The sequence below is a fragment of the Eumetopias jubatus genome, unplaced genomic scaffold, assembly GCF_037043125.1.
Source record: "Eumetopias jubatus isolate StellerSeaLion01/CBP00866 unplaced genomic scaffold, mEumJub1_p1.0 scaffold_4, whole genome shotgun sequence".
NCBI lineage: Eukaryota > Metazoa > Chordata > Mammalia > Carnivora > Otariidae > Eumetopias > Eumetopias jubatus.
The window spans coordinates 94,618,854-94,636,627 of NW_028274810.1; the positions used below are offsets into that span (position 1 = coordinate 94,618,854).

Here is a 17,774-nt window from a genome sequence, read left to right on the forward strand (position 1 = left end):
CAGGACCTTGAGATCATGACCTGAGCCAAAGGCAGATGCTTAACCAACAGAGCCACCCAGGCACCCCTATGGATTATAGTTTTAAAAGTTCAAAATACTGGGGTGCCTGGGTGGCTCAGTTGGTTAAGCATCCAACTCTTGGTTTCGGCTCAGGTCATGATCTCAGGGTCCTGGGACTGAACCCTGGATCAGGCTCAGTGCTCAGCAGGGAGTCTACTTCTCTCCCTCTCCTGCTGCCCCCCCCCCCCACACTCACTGTCATGTGCCCGAGCTCTCTCTCTCTCTCAAATAAATAAATCTTTAAAAAAAATAAAGTAAAATAAAAGTTTAAAAATGCTGGAATGAATGACTACAAAGTACCCGCCCAGTATTTTGGGCTACCAGATATAGACCCACCCTGACCCTCAGTGCCCGTGGCCCCTCCCACTTGAATCCACCGGAGTCCCAGTGGGGACACTGTGCGCCCGGCCAGTATCACATGGTGACTAGCGTGTCACACTCAGACCACCAGACTCCAACCCCAGCTCTCCTAGAGGCTGACCAGATGAACACGGGGTCACTGTATCCCCCAGGCTGCAGCTTCCTGACCTATAACAAGGACAAGAACAGCGACCAGCTCTCAGGTTAGTGGGAGGCCCGGACACCAGACAGGAGGGCCGAATGAACCGACATATGTAGAGGGCCTGGTGTGAGGCCTGTGCTCCACTGCTGGTAATAGTCCAGCTCATTGTCAGGGCCACAGCATCATTACCATTGTCTTTGTTATGCTTATGATTATTATGATTACTGCCTTGAGTCAGAGCACAGCCCTGGGCCCTGGGGGAGCTGCACGGGCCTTCCCAGTCACAGGCCTGGCCCTCAGAGCAACTGGCCACAGGCTGTGTGCAGGGACGTCAAGGGATACGGTCACCGTCTCGCCTGCATCCAGGGGACTGTTCCCAGCAGCCCCGGGGCCAGGAGGTTCAGAGAGGAGTAAGACACGGCCCCTCGGTGTCAAGGAGCTCACTGCAGGTGAGGCAGGCAAGAGAGACGAGCCTCGAACCCCAGGGCCTGAGCCATGCCCAGTGACAGCCGGGGGCTCACGCTGGCGGGGGCCACCCCTGCACAGAGCCTCGCAGGATGAGTAAAGGTCTGACAGGCTCACGGCGGGGCTGGGGTCCCAGGCTGTGGCCACAGCAGGAGTGGAGAACATGCAGCATGTGACCCAGGGGAGCCAAAGACACGAGCAAGGAGGCTGGCAGCTATAGGACCGTGAAGAGGTATTTGGGAGTATTTGAATCTTATTTGGTAAGACAACAGGAAGCTCTCAAACAATCAGCAAATGGCAGAAAGCCTGTTTCAACCATATGACACTAGCCAGCAACATCAGATATAACTGGAACAGTAAGTCACATGTTTGTTGAACAGAACCGAGTTGATGTAATCATAAAATCATTTTGTTCTTACTTTTTGGTGAATGGGAGAAGGGGTAACAAAATGCCCACGGCAGCAGGAGACAGAGCAGGGAGCATCCTGGGACCCAAGCCACAGTCACACGTCAGGAGATGCCCTTGTCCCCCACAGCCCTGTTCTCGTGCTCCTGAGGCCCAGGCAACCAGACATGGCTCCTTATCAGAAGGAAAAATCAGGAGGCCCCTCCCCGGATAATTGAGCACTGAACTGAGCCCTTGCCACCTGTCTGGACAGGTGGCCTGAGCAGAGCTGACCACATAGGCCTTTGATGTTCCAGGCTACACCCCAGCCCTGGGAGAGCCAACCCCAGCAAGCCCAGGAGGCAGGAGACCTGAGAAGCCACCGTGCACCGCAAATGAAGGTGGCTTCACTATGCGGGTTCCCCCACCCTTTGGAGAAGAACACGAAGGCTCAAGGAGGAAGGGACCCCTCCTTGGTCTCTGCCCGGGGCTCAGAACAGAGCACATGTGGCCGTCCTGCAACACCCACAGCAATAACAGCTCCCATTCATTGAGCGATTGATTACCACACTCCAGGGCTGCCCGTATCATTAAGCCTTGCAACAGCCCCCTGAGAGGGTGGCACTACTCTTCCCTGTGTTTATGGGTGATGAAGCTGAACCGCAGAGACAGCAAGTCACTCAACTAAGCGCACAGCGTCGGTGGAGGGCTGGGCTGGTGAAAAAGCCTTCGCTCAAGACCTCTCTGCTCTCTGCCTCCCCCAGAGGATGAGCAAAACATAGGAAGCGGGGCCCACTGGGTGAAGGGTGTCCAGCTCCTCTGGGGCAGGGCAGGGGGGTGGGGGGGGCCGGATTCCACATACAGTGTCCAAGGCCCCACTGCCAGGGTTACTGCCAGAGAAACTAGCGGACAGCAAATTCCATTTCAGATTAACAACAAATAATGTTTCAGCATAGGTGTGGGTTTTTCCTCATCTTCTTTTTTGTTCCCCAATAACTCTGGCGACCCTGCCTCCACTAGACGACGCGGCCTCAGCACGCTGGCGGATGGAGGTGGACAGGCCAGGCCCTTCCCCTTAACCCTCACCGCCCTCAGTTCATGAGCTTCACCCCCAAGCACACAACACTCCTGTTGTCATGTCTGTGGGTTGTGGTCTTAAAAGTTTAAAATCTCCAGGGGCGCCCCAGTGGCTCAGTCGGTTAAGCGTCTGCCTTCAGCTCAGGTCATGGTCCCAGGGTCCTGGGATCAAGCCCTGCGTCAGGCTCCCTGCTCAGCGGGGAGTCTGCTTCTCCCTCTCCCTCTGCCTCTCCCCACCCCCCCACCCCGGCTTGTGCTCTCTCTCTCTCTCTCTCTCTCTCGCCCACTCTCTCTCTCAAATAAATAAATTAAATAAATAAATAAATAAAATCTTAAAAAAAAAAAAGGTTTAAAATCTCCAGGGGATCTTAGGTAAAGAACCACCCCTCGTCTGGAGCCTGCTCTGTGAGAAGGAGAGCTAAGCACCAGCAGAGCAGGATTCACACCGAGGGTCAGCCTGCTCCAGAGCTAGTCCCCTCCGCCAGCCCCGTGGCCCGTTCAGAGGAGGGACAAACAGGAAGCCTGGGGTACGGTACCTATGGCAGCCTGTGGAGGAGGGTTGGAGGAAGCCATCAGACAAGGTCCAGCTCAAACCAGCACCGTCCCAGCCACTCGCCTGTTAAAAAAAAAAAAAGAGAGAGAGACCAGAAATCTAACTAGATGCAGTCCAAGGGCAAAGTTTCAACAAGCAGAGAGGGGTCATTGGCTCAAGACCTGTGCTCTCCAGCCCACCAGCTCTTCCATTCCTTCTCCAGCTGCTCCCGGAGCACAGGAAGGAGCCAGAAAGGGCCCAGCCCCCACCCCACCATAAATCATTAACCCAGGAAACCAGCCACGGCAGCCCTGTAACCACATCTTCCCAGAAAACCCGTGCCACCACAGACCTTTCGTTTTGCTCAGTACCCAGCGACCCTGGGCACCCTGGTGGGGCCCACTAGACAAGCCCCTTCCTCCCATCTGGCTTGCAGGGGAACTCCAGCCCCAGAGGCTGGATCATGCTCCGGCCTCTGTGTTCCAGAGGCTGGATCATGCCTGAACTATCATGGATGTGGCCGGATACTTCCTTGTCCCGGCCTCCCAGTGACCACAGCTCCCTGGAGTCCAGATCCTCGTACCAGCCCCGCCTGCAGCCCTGCTGAAGGCCATTCACTCCCTCTTTGTCTCTCCCCGTCCTGCCCCACAGGGTTGGCCAACTGGCGAGGGGCCACTGGCCTTAGCACATGGGTGTATGGAAAGTAAAGGTATGCAGAGAGGCAGATGGCCAGAGATAGGGGCAGAATCCCAAAAGCTTGGAGCTGGGAGCAGTTTTCCCTGGCCTCAAAGTGGGGGCTGTACTGGGCTTCCCAGGGCCTGCGGCCAACCTTGCCAGAAGTCCAAGCGGTGAGGGAAAGGGCTCTCCCCACTCTGCCCTGACACCTCTGATCCTGAGCGAGGAGCTGTCCTTCTAGACCTTTCTGTGGAGGGGAGAATCAGTCCTGGAGGGAAAGCATGAGCCGTCCAGTCCAATCAGCCCCTGCCAGAAACTGGCTGATGCCTGTTCTCCTCTCCAATCCTAAAGCCTTTATTTTTCTTAACTAGCTTCCTAAATAAACATAGAATGCATGTAAATGGCAATTAATTAATAACAGCAAACATTGCCGTAGTGCCTCCTATGTCTCAGATGCTATTCGCAGCACTTTACAAATATTAACAGCTATTAATCAAAACTATGAGAAAATGAGGCCCAGAGTGGTTAAGTAAGTTGCCCAAGATGACACATCTACTAAGTGGCAGAGCCGGGGTTTGAACCCAGGCCATGGGCCCCCGAGGCTGCGCTCATTAGGTAACCATATGCCAGGGCCTCTCAAAACCCAGATGACATAAGGGTGCACAGTCCACCACAATCCCCCAAAGTGACTGCCTTCATTAGGTCCTTGGGAGTCCTGAACGTTCCATGAGGGTGCCTGCCTATCCCTCTACCTACGTACGTGTCTTGTTTCACACGGCGGGGGCGCGGGGGGGGGGGGCATCCCTGCACTTGCTGTGCTATACCTTCCTTTTTTTAAAGCTTAAGAACCTTGGTGATTATTTCACACCAGGACATAGACATCAGCCTCCCTCTTCTGAATGGCCGCGTAGTGTGGGGATTTTTTTTTTTTTTTTTTTGGATATATCATAACTGAGGTAATCTCTGCCACTGGACACTGAGGGGTTCCCGGGGTTTGGGTGTTATGAACAATGTAGCATCTAACGTCCTCCATACACAGGGCCTTAAGCAAATGGATACATGAGCCTGTAGGGCACGTGCCTAGAAGTGGACCTGCAATTCTCATTTCGGTTGAACGCAAATTACTTTCCAGTAAGTAGGTGGCTGTGCCTCATAGCCCCACACTCAAAACTATCAAGACTAAAATTTTATCTTCAGCAAAGGGCTCCGGGAAACAAACTAAAATGCCTGCAAATTCCCTTGCGAGTCGAAAGATCCGACAACAGCCATACAGCCCTCCTCATACAGGGTCCTTCTCCCTGGGGCTCATTCGGAACCACTTAGGAAGGAGCAGGGAGACTGAGGCCCATTTTACAGGAGGGAAAAGGGAGGTGCCTAGCCCCAGCCCGTATGCAAACTGCTGCTCAAATACAATTTTTTTTAAAGATTTTATTTATTTGATGGAGAGAGACACAGCGAGAGAGAGCACACAAGCGGAGGGGTGGGAGAGGGAGAAGCAGGCTCCCCTCTGAGCAGGGAGCCCGATGCAGGGCCCAATCCCAGGACCGTGGGATCATGAGCTGAGCGGAAGGCAGATGCCTAAGGAGTGAGGCACCCAGGTGCCCCTACAATTTTTTGATGATGCAGAAACCCAGGATCCTTTCCCTCCAGGCCAGAAAGCTATCCTTCCCTTTTTCCTCACCCTTTGGGGTTGATTCCTGCCCCCTGATCCAAGCCCAGGGCTTTCCCCGGGAAAGGAAGAGAGACATCAGCATTTATGGAGCCGAAAGCTTTATCTGCCCTATGGTATTTACAGATGAGGAAACCAAGGCACAGAGAAGTAGGGATCTGCCTGAGGTCACAGAGGCAAGGGAACAGAGGACAACATGAGGATTGGCCCCAAACCTTCCTCTCCCTCCTCTAACCACACTGCCTCTCTGGACTTTGGGGCTGGAATCTGGGTGTGTCTGCTACAGGCTAACCTGGGGCAGTGAGGTCCCCAGGCAAGGACACAGACCCGCAAGCCCCATGCACACCCACAGTTCTGTGGCCACCATCTGTACACACGTGCCCCTAGCCTCAGAAGGATGCAGGTGAGGGAACAGGGGGTCTCTCAGCGCAACCATCACTACCACTACAGACCCTCATGGCACAACAGTTAGGAAAAAGTTCAGGCTTTTTTTCAGGGTCCCCCCACTCAGGAGCTATGACACCTTGGATGAGTTACTTAGCCCCCATCTCTGGGCCTCCATTTACTCATCTGCAAAATGGGGACTAAAAAGTAGATACCTTGGGCACCTGGGTGGCTCAGTCAGTTAAACATCCAACTCTTGATTTTGATTTTGGCTCAGGTCATGATCTTAGGGTTGTAAGAAAGAGCCTCATGTTGGGCTCTGCACTGGACATGGAATCTGCTTAAATTCTCTCTCTCCCTCTCTCTCTGCCCCACCTCTCTCTCTCCCTAAAATAAAATAAAATAAATAAAAAGTAGCACCTCACCAGGTTATTAAGACAATTAAGAGTAAATACATGTAAAGCTCTTGGAAGGGTCCCCGGGTCACACTGGTATATGGCTGTCATTCACACTCATAACACAGGCTGTGGTGAGCACAGCTCCGCCTTGAGAGCTGGGGGCTCAGGCTGGAGTCTCATCTGCACTAGCAGGTGAACTGAGCCTCATGAGTGTACAAAGGGGGTCTCACTACCTGCCCCATGGGGCTCCCAGCAGCATATCTGAGGCCAACCACACACCACCACCAGGAGGCTCAGTCAGCGCCAAGATGCCCACCCTTGAAGCTGTCAGCATCAAAATGGGAGACAGCAATCGGGACCCTGTGTCTGGATTCCATACCTCAGGAGTGGAAGCGCCCCTGCAGGAGGTTCACAGGCGGATTTCACTCTATGGGGATCTGGGGAAAGCACCTGGGGCAGCCGGATCTGCCTGCAGGCTGGGCTCTGTCTCTCCTCTGGGTGTGACCACAGGCCTGCCCTCAGCCTCTCACAGCCTTGGGCTTCCCCTCTGTAAAATGGGCATGACAGATCCTGTGCACACTACTTCCCAGGCTGCTATAAGCAAGGACCCAGGTCATAGGAATGAACGTGCTTAAGCAAACAAGTGGAGTTTATATATATATATATATATATATATTTTTTTTTTTTTTTTTTAAGTCCTCCTTGAGCTCCCAGGCCCTGCCTGACTGGAAATTCTGCTCCAGCCCTCATGAAGGCCCTTCAGGCCCATGACCTTGCCAATTGTTTTATATTCCTGGGCCTTTTGCTCAAGGTGGGAGCCTGAGTCAGAAAAAAGGTGTTGTGATGTCCCTGAAATGAGCCTCTCTCTCTGAAAAGGGCTCCAGAACCTTCCTGCTAGGACAGTCTCTAGCAAAAGAGGCCATGCGGCTGGTGAAGGCGAGCCAGTGGAAAACCAAAGGTGGCCAGCAGAGTACAGAAGCGGTTCGGATTATGCTTGAAAAGTGCACAGAGGAAAGGTCCGGAAGGAAACCCACGCAGACAGCAATAGTGTTGGGCTCAGGCGAGCATCATAAGAAGGGACAACAAAAATTACCGTTCCCATTTTTTTAAAAAGGACTTTAAGGCAAAAACATCACAGCAGGTCAGAACCAGGGAGCCCTTACGCTGAACACGGCTCTGTTCTGGCTTTTCAGGTGTGGAAGCCGAGCCCCGGAGGGAAGGGACCGCATCTCTCCCTCTGCAGAGGCAGAGACCTTAGGGCAGCGGGTAAAGGGTGACATCTGTTGCTAGATCTGGGCTGAGCTTGGGCAGCAGGGTCATAGAGGACTTTTTTCTCTCAGGGGCTAGCTCTTTGAAAACAACTGCCAAGACTGGACAGGCAGGCAGACCCCCTGAACAGTGCTCTTTCCAGCTACACTGGGCAGAACAGCTAGTTGGAGGCTGTACTTTTCAGCCATGTTCAGGCAGGGCGAGATACAGAGGAGCCAGGGAAGAAGCCCCAGCTCCCGGGCTCCAGGGTGGGCCCCAGCGGGGTAAGCTCAGTGACTCAGACCACCCAGCTTGCTCAGAGCAGCCAGCAATGAGCACCTCCCTCCATCCCCCGCAGCCCTACTCACCAGAGCAGGTGCCTTCCCGGCTCTAATTTAATCCAAGAGCTTATCAATTCCCCCTCCCTCTAGAGTTCAAGGTCCATCCAGCCCAGAGGCCCAATCAGAAACCCTCCCGCCAGCCTGCACCTGCCCCTCCTCCCTAGCTCACCCCACTCTGAGCCATCTCCCACCCCCTATCAACTGAGTGGCCCCAGCCCTCTTTCCTGGATGGGACCTGGAGAAATACCCTTGGAGGGCTCCTGAAAGTCAGGGAGGCTGCTCGAGTTGGGCCCAACAGAGAGGGCTGGCCTCTGGAGAGAGAGGCCCATGGGGGAGGGCCGGGGAGGGGAGGGTGGGCAGGGGTCCAGACAGGCAAAACTTCAGTCCCAGAAGCTGGGGAAGCAGCCGGTGTTGGCCGATCCAAGTCAGGCAGCCTTGCTATAGGAAAGGTTGGAGACAAACAAGAAATAGGTTCTGGCCCAGGCACCCACCTCAAACCTGGTCTCAGAGGCACCATGTGCGCCTCCTGGAAGCGGGAGGAATCTGTGGAACAGAAGAGCAAGAGCCGGTGCTCGGGCTGGTCAGGACCAGGGCTCCTCCGAGCGACTGGGCCTCCCAGAGGTTTCTGTGGCTTTTGGCCTTTTGTCAGACAGACCCTTGGCTGACCGGCCCCTGACTCCCTGCCGCCACAGTGACCATTCCACAACACACAAACCCTCAGACCCTTGCTTGTCGCCTTCAGAATGAAGCCTAGGACCCAAGCAAGGCCCTCAATGACTCACCCCTGCCCTCTCCACAGCCCTCTCTCGGGGCTCAGCTGCTCCCAGGCCCTGCCTGACTGGACACTCTGCTCCAGCCCTCATGAAGGCCCTTCAGGCCCATGACCTTGCCAATTGTTTTATATTCCTGGGCCTTTTGCTCAGGCTGTTTGTTCCTTCTGGGTAGAACTCCCGCTCACAACCAACAAGCAACTCCTACTTAACCTTCAAAACCCAGACCCAGTTTCTCCCCTCCAGACCCATTTCATGAAGTGGTTCCCAAAGCTGGCTGTGAAGCTTTAAAAAAAAAACAAACAAACAAAAAAAAACATGTGTTCCAAGCCCATGACTCTGACAGCTCAGGGATGCAGCCAGGGAAAGTCTATTTTCAAAGGGCACAGTGATCCTGGGACACGTGCAGCCCGTATTATAACAGCACCCCCCCTCAGTGGATTATGACTTCTTTCCATCTCCGTGCCTAGAGCACCAGCCCACACGCAGGACAACAGCTGCTGAACGGCACTGAGTTAAGCCCAGAGGCTGAGAAGCTTCACCAGCCTGGGACCTCTTCGCTGTGGAACCTGTAAGGCCGGCGTGTCCCCAGGCCTGGGGCAGCTGTGGGTGTGGGCTTCCTGCCGGATGGAAAGAGGGGCACGGCCCAGGTCGGAACCCCAGCCCCCTCAGGTATCCTCTGCCCTGTCCAGAAAGACCAGAGCTGGGAGACGAGGGGGAGAAGGGGAGAGGTGGGGGGAAGGGGGATGCAAGCTGTGGACCCTGAGCCTGGTGGGAAGGAAGACCCGCAGCTACTGTGTGCAGGGCGGCAGGATGCCTGCAGCTCTGCCCTGGGCGCTAGGGGCCACCTGCTGGAGGCTCGGGACACAATCCTGGAGAGACAAGGTGCCTCCTCCAAGGAAACACTGAGGGGCTACTGCAAGACGCGCACGGTCCAGAGCCCAGAGCCCGGATGAGAGACAGGTGAGACCGCAGGAAGCTATCCCCCCTCTGGGCCTCCTGTCCTCAACTGTCACGTGCAAGTGTAAGTGAAATGACATCTGACCCCCCGCTGGTGGGGTCTCAGTACAGGCTAGTTCCCTGTCCAGAGTTCCTGCTGCTCTTTGAGGACAGTCGTCCCATTCTGCAGACCGCCCCACCGAGTCCAGACCGATGGCCCACCAGACTACGGGCCCTGTCCTTTGTGACCCTCACCACCCTTGAGGTCATGAAATGATCGTCTTCAAAATGACAGCGGACACCTCCTGATGCCACTCCATGGCCGTGCACCAAGCATGCTGAACAGTTTCATTCTGTTAATTTAATTGCTCTAACGGATGAGGCGGAGTCTGAGGGATGTTCCCCAGGCCACGCAGCTCCTGAGCGGGGAGTCCCTGGGCTGAGAGCCAGGAGAGCCAAGGCAGGACCGCCGGGGCTAGTTCTAAACAGGATCCCCAGCGCAGAGTACGCCCCGGGTAACGTGCCGGGCAACAAGTGGTGGGTGAGTGCACGGCTGAGTGGGGGGAGCATCTTCCTTGCCCCTCCCCAGTCTCCAAACGCCAGAGGGACCAGGAGGCCAGCTCCCCACCCACTAGAGGCCAGGCCACTTAATGGGCTTCCCTAGCAGGAAGGGGGAGGAGGGCCCCAAGAGGAGCATCCTCCAGGCTACAGGCAGGGGTGAGGCGTGGTCAAAGGCTGAAGCCTCAGACAATGGAGGTTCTGTCCGAGCCCACAGGAGGCATGCCCACCCCCTAACCTTCTTCCCCCATTGACTTCCTAGGCGTGCCCCTGGTCAATGATCCCCAGGCAGGACAGGTGGGGAGCAGCCCCCGGGAGGAGGCCTCTGGGCAGAAGCGCCCACCCACTTGGCACCCCTGGGGAGGGGGGAATCTCTGGGGGCTGTTGCCTGGGAAACTAGGCCCTGGAGAAGCTGCCAGACCATGTATATAAACAGGGCTGCCCCAGACGGGTCCCCAGGCCCCTCCCTCCTCAGCATGAACTGCTCTGTCTGCATAACCCAGCCCAGGCAAGAGGCTCCAGGCTGAAGGGGCAAAGCCTCCTACTACGGGCTAAACTGTCCTGCCCTCACCCCTGGAGGGTCCTAGACCCTCAGCCACGTCCTGGGCAGTCCATGTGATGGGACCCCATGGCCCACAGTCTGGAGGCCAGAAGGGGACAGCACTGATTTTGTGCCACCTCTTTACCCTTCCGAGCCTCAGTTTCCCCAGAAGCCCCCCTCTCAGGCAACTTAGCACCAGCGTGGCTCTGGCCTGCTCAGACTTTTCTGAGGCATTTCCATGCTGGAACCAAACCTGAGAGGTGGGCTTCCTTCCCTCCCTTTCAGACATGGGAAGCTGAGGCTCAGACTGGCAAAGTCTTTGCCTCGAGTCCCCCGAAGCACAAGGCAGGAGCAGGAAAGGAAGGTGTGTCTGACTCCATGCAACTGGACAGAGCTGATGCAGGCGAAGGAAGGAATGCGCAGGCTGCAGGAAAAGCCCAGGCAGGGGCAGAGAGTCCAGAAGAGCCGGGCCTTCCAGGCAAGGGCACCTCCCCAGGAAGGCGGCTAAGCCTGCAGGTGAAAGCAGGGGTGGGGGGAGCAGGCAAGAGGCACATCCCAGCCACCCACCCCCAGCACGCAGGTGATGCCAAGGGCAGAGGCCAGGATTGCCAGGGTGACTCCCGGCCACTCTGCAAGCTGACCTAAAGCCTCGAGGAGAGGGGGGCTGAGGCCTGACTGCTTCACCCCCAGATGCCCAGGTATCAGGTGGCTGCCCCAGGAGCACCCAAAGTCCCTGGGTGGCCTTCAGGCTCAGTGAGACCAGGGGGACTCACAGCCCGGGGGCATCCGCTTCTCTGGGATTCCAAGTCCCCCTCACTCACCTCCAGGGGGTCAGACTCACCTGTAGCAGCTTGCACGATGAGGACGCTTGCCCATCCTTGCCCCCACTCAATTTCACTGTGTGCCTACTGCCCGCAGAGCCCCAGCTCAGCCCGGGAACAAAGGACCCAAGGAGAGGCCCAAGTTCCTGTCCTCAGGCAGCAAGTGACAGGAGGTCTGTAGGTGTACCTGCCCAGCAGGGGGTGGCCCGCAGGACACTCCAGGAGCACAAAGTATGGGTGGCCTCGCCTGCTTTGCTGACCGGGAGCCCAGTGGACTCTGGGCCTGCGTTTCTCTCCAGATCACAGTCCAGGGCAGGGTTTCTGGGGTCAAACCATATTCCAATCCTGGCCCCACTACTTGCTAGAACATGCTTAGCTGTGTCTGCACTAGGGGGAGGGAGGTATCTCGGGTTAGGAGGAGGAATGAATAAGGTAAGGAACGCTGCCTGGCATGGGCAGGAACTCACCAGAAGGCACGGCTCATTCCCACACAACAGGCAGCAGCAAGGAGACTCAGTACCGTGCTCCCCAGAGGTCGCGGATGGAAGCTGACCTACCACCACGGCCCCCTCCACACCCGGCAGCCCTAGCTCTCGGCCCTCACCCTCCCACGGGGCTCCAGGGGCTGGAGCTGAGGGAGGCACCCCAGCTCCCACTGTACCCAGCAAGCAGCCCCCTCTTTGTGGGGGCTGCTTGCTGCCCCCTCCGCAGGCTGCGTGGACTGGCTTCCACAAGCAGAGAATTTGGGGTTAGGTCAGGGGGATGGCTTCGCATCACTGGACTCCAGCATTGCCCCATACGGGTCATGTGCCTCCTACTTCCCACCCCAGGGGCTCAGAGACCCATGTCTCTTCAGCCCGCGGGCCTTCAGATGGGGAAACGCTGGCACCACCCCTCTTAGACGCACGGACTCCACTTACACAACAGGAAGAACCCTGGACTCTGAGCTGATGCCAGGAGGAACCTGGGGGCTGGTGGAGGAGGGGGGATGTGAGGAGGGGGGTGTCTTTCTGGAAAGAAGGTGAGGCAGCCAAGAGACACCTCGGCTCCTCTCTCCCCATCATTCCTGGCCAACGTAAAGATGGCGCATGACCGCTCTTCTTAAGGATCAAATACCCAAAAACCTCACCAATCCCACATGGGCTCAAGCCACCACCAGATTCCCCTGCTCCCCTTGTGTAAACATTGCCTGCACCCCCTGTCCAGGATCCCCCCATTCTCTGCTGAACTATCTAGGTTGGGAGGGTATCTGCCCCCACTGCTCCAAGATGCCAAAGCCAGTGAACGTGCCTGGGCCCCATCTCTCCCTTCCTGCAACCCTCTGTCTGCTCCCCTCCCTCTGGGAGGGCACCCACCCCACGCCCTTTCCTCCCGCAGGACCAGGGGGCCACTCCTGGGCTCAGGACTCTGACCTGACTTGAAGATGCCTCCCAGGGTACATCCTTGCCTGTTTCGTGGTTTTGGACACCCTCTCTGCAGTGACACCTCCGGCCTGACCTTCCCTTGAACTCCATCCAGGCTTCTCCGCACATGTCTCCTCAGCATGTCCGCTCCGTGGTCGGCCGGGCATCCCAAGTCAACGTCCACACCAACCCCTGGCCACTCCCCGACTCCTCCCAGCCTCCCAGCTCACCTGATGGCCGCACCAGCCTGCCAGGGGCTGGGGCTCAAGCCTCCTCCTCACCTTGACTGCCCCTCTCTCTCACCCCCACGTCCCATCCCTCAGCAAGCCTTATTGGCTCTACCTTCTAAATCCGTCCAGACTCTGACCCCTTCTCGCCACCTCCCCTGCTGCCACCCGGGGCCAAACTGTCATTCCTCTCATCTGGACCATTAAAATAGCCCCTGACTGGTCTCCCATTTCCACTTTCACCCCCCACCCCACGCACTTTGTTCTCCACACAGCAGCCCAGTTATGCCTCTGCTCAAACCCTCCAGTGCTTTCCTACCTCAGAATGGAAGCCAGGGTCCTCACTTTGGCCTATAAGGCTCTACATGGTGTGCCCCCCATGACCTCCCAGACTGCAGATCCTACCTCTCCCCACATAGCTTACTCTACTCCAGTCGCAACAACTATGGTGCAGCTCCTCAAACACCCACACACGCCCCTACCTCAGGGCCTTTGCACTTGCTGTTCCTCTGCCTGGAAAGCTCTTCCCCCCGACATATGCATGGATGGCTCTGTCACCTGCTTTGGAGCTCTGCTCAAAGACAGGCCTTCCCCATCCATCCTCTTTAAAACAGTACACACACATCCTCATCACGCCGCTGCCCTGTCTTCCTAGCATTTAATGCCTCTGGACATCTGGACGTTTCCGTTGTTTCTATCAGTTTCCTCCTGCTACAATGTGCACTCGACAAAGGCAGGAGCCTTAGCATTTTGTTCACTGCTCTCTCCACAGCCCTGGAACGGTGCCTGGCACCCAGCACACCTCAACACACACCTGCCAAATGAATGAAAGGATCCCTGGTCCCACACCTGCCCCGGGCTCTGTCCCACCACCACCACCACCAGGGGCGGCGTGGGGCCCCCACTCCTGGGGCTGCGGCTCCTCCTCCCTGAAATCAGCCTGTGGCCAGGACAGCTCTTCCCAGGAGAGCTTCACAAACAGATCCACTGCCAAGCTGGGCAAGAGGCGGTTCCCCAAAACCAGTGTGGGAAGAGGTCTGGGGCCAATGCCAGGGTGTGATCAGAGAGGGGTGGGGCAGAGCTGAAGGAAGGACTTAGACTATTTTTAAAAACTCACTCCCAAAAAGACCATGTTCTTGTTCTGATGAGTCAGAAGCATGTGGCCCGGAGAGGGGACGGGGCCCCAAGGGCCGCCCCCCTTGGCCCCCCTGGCAGGCAGGTGCACACACGGGCCTTCCCCGCGCAGGCAGGTGAGCGACCCGGGCGCGCACTCAGCTTTCCAAGGAAGGGCAGGCAGCTTCCAGCTGTGGCCGCAGAGGGCGAGGCCCAGCACCGCTGCGTAGGCCAGCAGGCCACGGGGAGCAGAGGAGGCCTCCCTTTCAAAGCCCACTAGGGTCCAGTCTGGCTCCACTCCCTTTCTTCAGGCCCAAGCTCTGCCTCTCTCAGGGAGGGCACCGTCTGTTTTGTCCCACAAGAGAGGTCTGGGCAGAAAAGAACCTTTGCAAACTCAGAGCTAAAAATACTCAGCCCACCCAATCAAGGCAGGGCAAGTTGGCCAGGCAGCGTCTGAGGCCCTCCTGAAACACAAGCCCTGCACGCGTCCCAGGGGACCCAGAGGCCTGCGCCACATGGCCCAGCATAGCTCTGGCTGAGCTCTCAAAGCAACCAACCCTTCAGTGCCAACCCTCCCCCGCCCCGTAGCAATGCACCGCCTTCCCCAAGCAAGATACGCCTCTTGCAGCTGCTCTCTCTTCTCCCCACCTGCGAGGGGGCGACGGAAATCCGGGTCTTCCTGCCAGCCCCACGAGGGGGTGGGCCATCCCATGAGGGGGCGGGATCAGCCCCATTTTACAGATGAGGAAACTGAGGCTCAAAGATGTAGAGCGATTTGTCCGAAGTCCAGAAGCTCCATGATTGGACCCAAGGTGTGTCCAGGTCTTCTTCCCCAGGGGCAGGCTGCTTCTCCCTCCACAGGCCAGGGGGTCCAGCCCACCCCCTCGCATTTAACGGCACAGCTGGAAGAAGGCGCTGCCTGGGGCTGTGGGAAGGCAGCAGAGAGGCTGGACTGGCCGTGTCGGGGGGCAGGGAGACTGGGGGGTGGTGTCAACCACGAAACAGTTTTGCCCTGATCCCGCTGTCCAGGGGTGGAGTCGGATCCAGGATGCGGACCCAAACAGGGAGCTGGTTCCAAGCACGGGTCCTCCTTCATTACCAACTTGAACAAGATCTAAACCGGGGCTCACCAACGCAGTAACGGGGCTCTTTGGAACAGGTAACTCCGATGCGGCCCCCAGTCTGGCCCTACAAAGAATTCCCAAACTCCCTCTTCACACTGCTCCTGACCCTTGGCACTGGAACCACGCAGGGCGCCCTGAGTGGTGAGCCCACCCCTGCCCCCATCCTGCTCCCAGAGAGGGGCCACCTGCCCGGTGGGAAATGGGGGACCCGTGGTACTCAGGGCTACCCCTGCTCTAAAGCAGTCTCTGGCCCTGTGGTGGTGGGGGGGGTCCTCAGGTGCCCCCTTGTGCCACCATCGTGCCCCAGGTATTGTTTTGACGAGCGTGACCTCTGGGATCAAACCTGGCTGGGTCCTGACTCTCTGCCTCCTCGCTGTGACAGTAAGATTGATTCCACTGCTCTGGTCCCTGGCGCCCTCTTCTCCAGGAGAACCACAAGAATCCCCGCCACACAGGGGGCTGTTACAAGGATTAAATGAGATAATGGTGCCCACAAAGTGCCTCGCTGAGAGGCTGGAACACAGTAGGTACTCAAGAAATGTTTGTTGAGTGAATTAATGCACAACAACCTCCTTCAACCTGGACAGCAGACCTGGCCAACCAGGGTGGTGCCCTGGGTAGAGCTGAGGTCAGTGAATGCAAGGCTTGGGGGCGGGGTGCAGCTTCTCCTGCAGTGTCGACCGTGCGGCAACCCCCCTGAGGGCAAAGGTACCCAGTGACATGCCGCGGGACAGCCCGCGGCCTGCCTGACCCTGAGGCTGACACTCAGCTATAGAAGCTCCCCACAAAGCCTCCACCCACCTCCTGCTGCTTTTCACGTGAAGATTCCAGGAACTGGGGTCAAAGTCAGAAAAGGGGAGGATCCCCAAACCAGACAGCAATGTGAAGTTCCCTTAGTTGGTGCGAAACACGGAAAAAAAACAAAAGTCACTGCGTGCTGCCAGGGAGACATTCCAATTCCCTGAATTCGTGCAGTCAAGCAGAGGCGGGGCCTCGGAGCTGGCTGCAGAGAGACCCTTTACGCACAGCACTCAGGCCAGAGCTTAGCTCTGGGGAGAGCTGCAACTATCAGGGTGCCTCCATTCGCTTGCTCGATCTCAAATACATTCTGCTAAACTCAGGGACGACAGTCGGCCTGCAGGCCATAAACTTACAGTGACCCCCAGCACGCCCACAGCTGTCCCTCGGCACCGTGTCAGGAGCATTCTCAAGTGACCTACGGAAAGAGAGCAGACCTGGGAAAATGGGACCCAGGGCTCTGCTTCTTGCCTGCAGCTCAAACACCAAGCAGGTGCCCATTGCTGGCCAGAGGGGCAGGTGCCCTCAGGGATAGCTGGTCACCCCTCGCCAAGACTGAGCCTTTGCCAGGCTCATCCAAGGCCTGTCCGAGGGGCCCGGGTGTTGGTCAGAAGACAAGGACACCATCTCCTTCCAAATCAGGGTGCACACCAGAAAGTGACTGATGGAGGTCACACATCTACACGTGTACCATCTGTGTTAGAACCGAGGTCTCCGGGCCCCGCTCCTTGCTCTGGAAATCTTGAAGATCAAGAGCATTCAAGGGCACGGGGGTAGGGGGCCAGAAAAGCCAGTCCTCATCTCTCTGGAGCCCTCTGCCATCCAAAAACACCCCTTAATCACTCCACAAATATTTACTGAGCATTCTGTGTGCCGGGCAGCACGGAAAGTTCTGGAGATTTGCTGATGGGCAAGACCGGCTTGGTTCCTGCCCTCCTGAAGGCCACAGTCCTGCAAGGAGGCATGTACCACACTACACAGATCCACACATGACTACAAACCAGGATATCATGAGGTGAGGGAGAACAGCAGGGCTCAACAGAAAATTCACTGGACAGCCGCCCATTCTGACTCTCCTCTCCCGAGGCCGACGCTGGCCCCGTGTACTCCAGGTGGTCACCTGATGACCTGTCCGACATCACACAGAGCCGGGCACCCCAAGACCTGTCGAGGACCGGGTCGCTTATGCCAAGGGGCCCTGCCTCCAGGTGGCCTGGGCCAGGGCACCCAGCTGCTCTGGCCACGGAGGGCCTTCCCACCTTTCGACAGATGTGTGCACTTTGTGCCAAACCAGATCGTTTGTGCATCCAAGGAATACAGGATGTTGTGGGCTCTTTTTTCCTCTTTTGCTTTTTTTTGTGGGGGCGGCGGTATTGGATTTCAAAATTTCCATCCCACCTGGAATCAGACGGTTCATCCGACTGATCCATCTAAGGCAGCCATTCTCAACTGGGGGTGATTTTCTCCCCCCGGGGAGTTCTGGCCACAACTGGGACATTCTGGTTGCCGCAGCTCAGCAGGGGAGGGGGGGGTGCTACTGGGACCAGGCGGGTAGAGGCCAGGGCGCTGCTGGACCTCCTCCACGGCACAGGGCAGCCCCCCAACACAGAATTGCCTGGCTCAGGGTCAACAGTGCCAAGGCGGAAGCTCCCGGTCTCAGGGCACCTGGTCAAATCCTTTGAGGATCTAGGGCAGATACTGGCCTGTTAAGGCACCCTCATGAATCACAGGGACATAAAGACCA

At 57.0% G+C, this 17,774-nt stretch overlaps 1 protein-coding gene across 2 annotated transcripts in view; it reads right to left on the reverse strand.

Annotated features, from left to right (window-relative positions):
• Positions 1-12,080, reverse strand: part of ARHGEF10L (Rho guanine nucleotide exchange factor 10 like) — a 117,205-nt gene extending 105,125 nt beyond the window's left edge. Inside the window, exons 1-2 of one of the 2 annotated variants that reach the window (XM_028108334.2) lie at positions 11,833-12,079; positions 3,026-3,105 (exon numbers count right to left, since the gene is read on the reverse strand). In XM_028108334.2, the coding sequence (XP_027964135.1) occupies positions 3,026-3,062 (37 nt within the window). In that variant the 5' untranslated portion in view covers positions 3,063-3,105; positions 11,833-12,079. Of the gene's footprint in view, positions 1-3,025; positions 3,106-11,832 lie in introns of both variants that reach the window. The other variant, XM_088022588.1, reaches the window with a different exon arrangement.
• Positions 12,081-17,774: the final 5,694 nt, after the last annotated feature.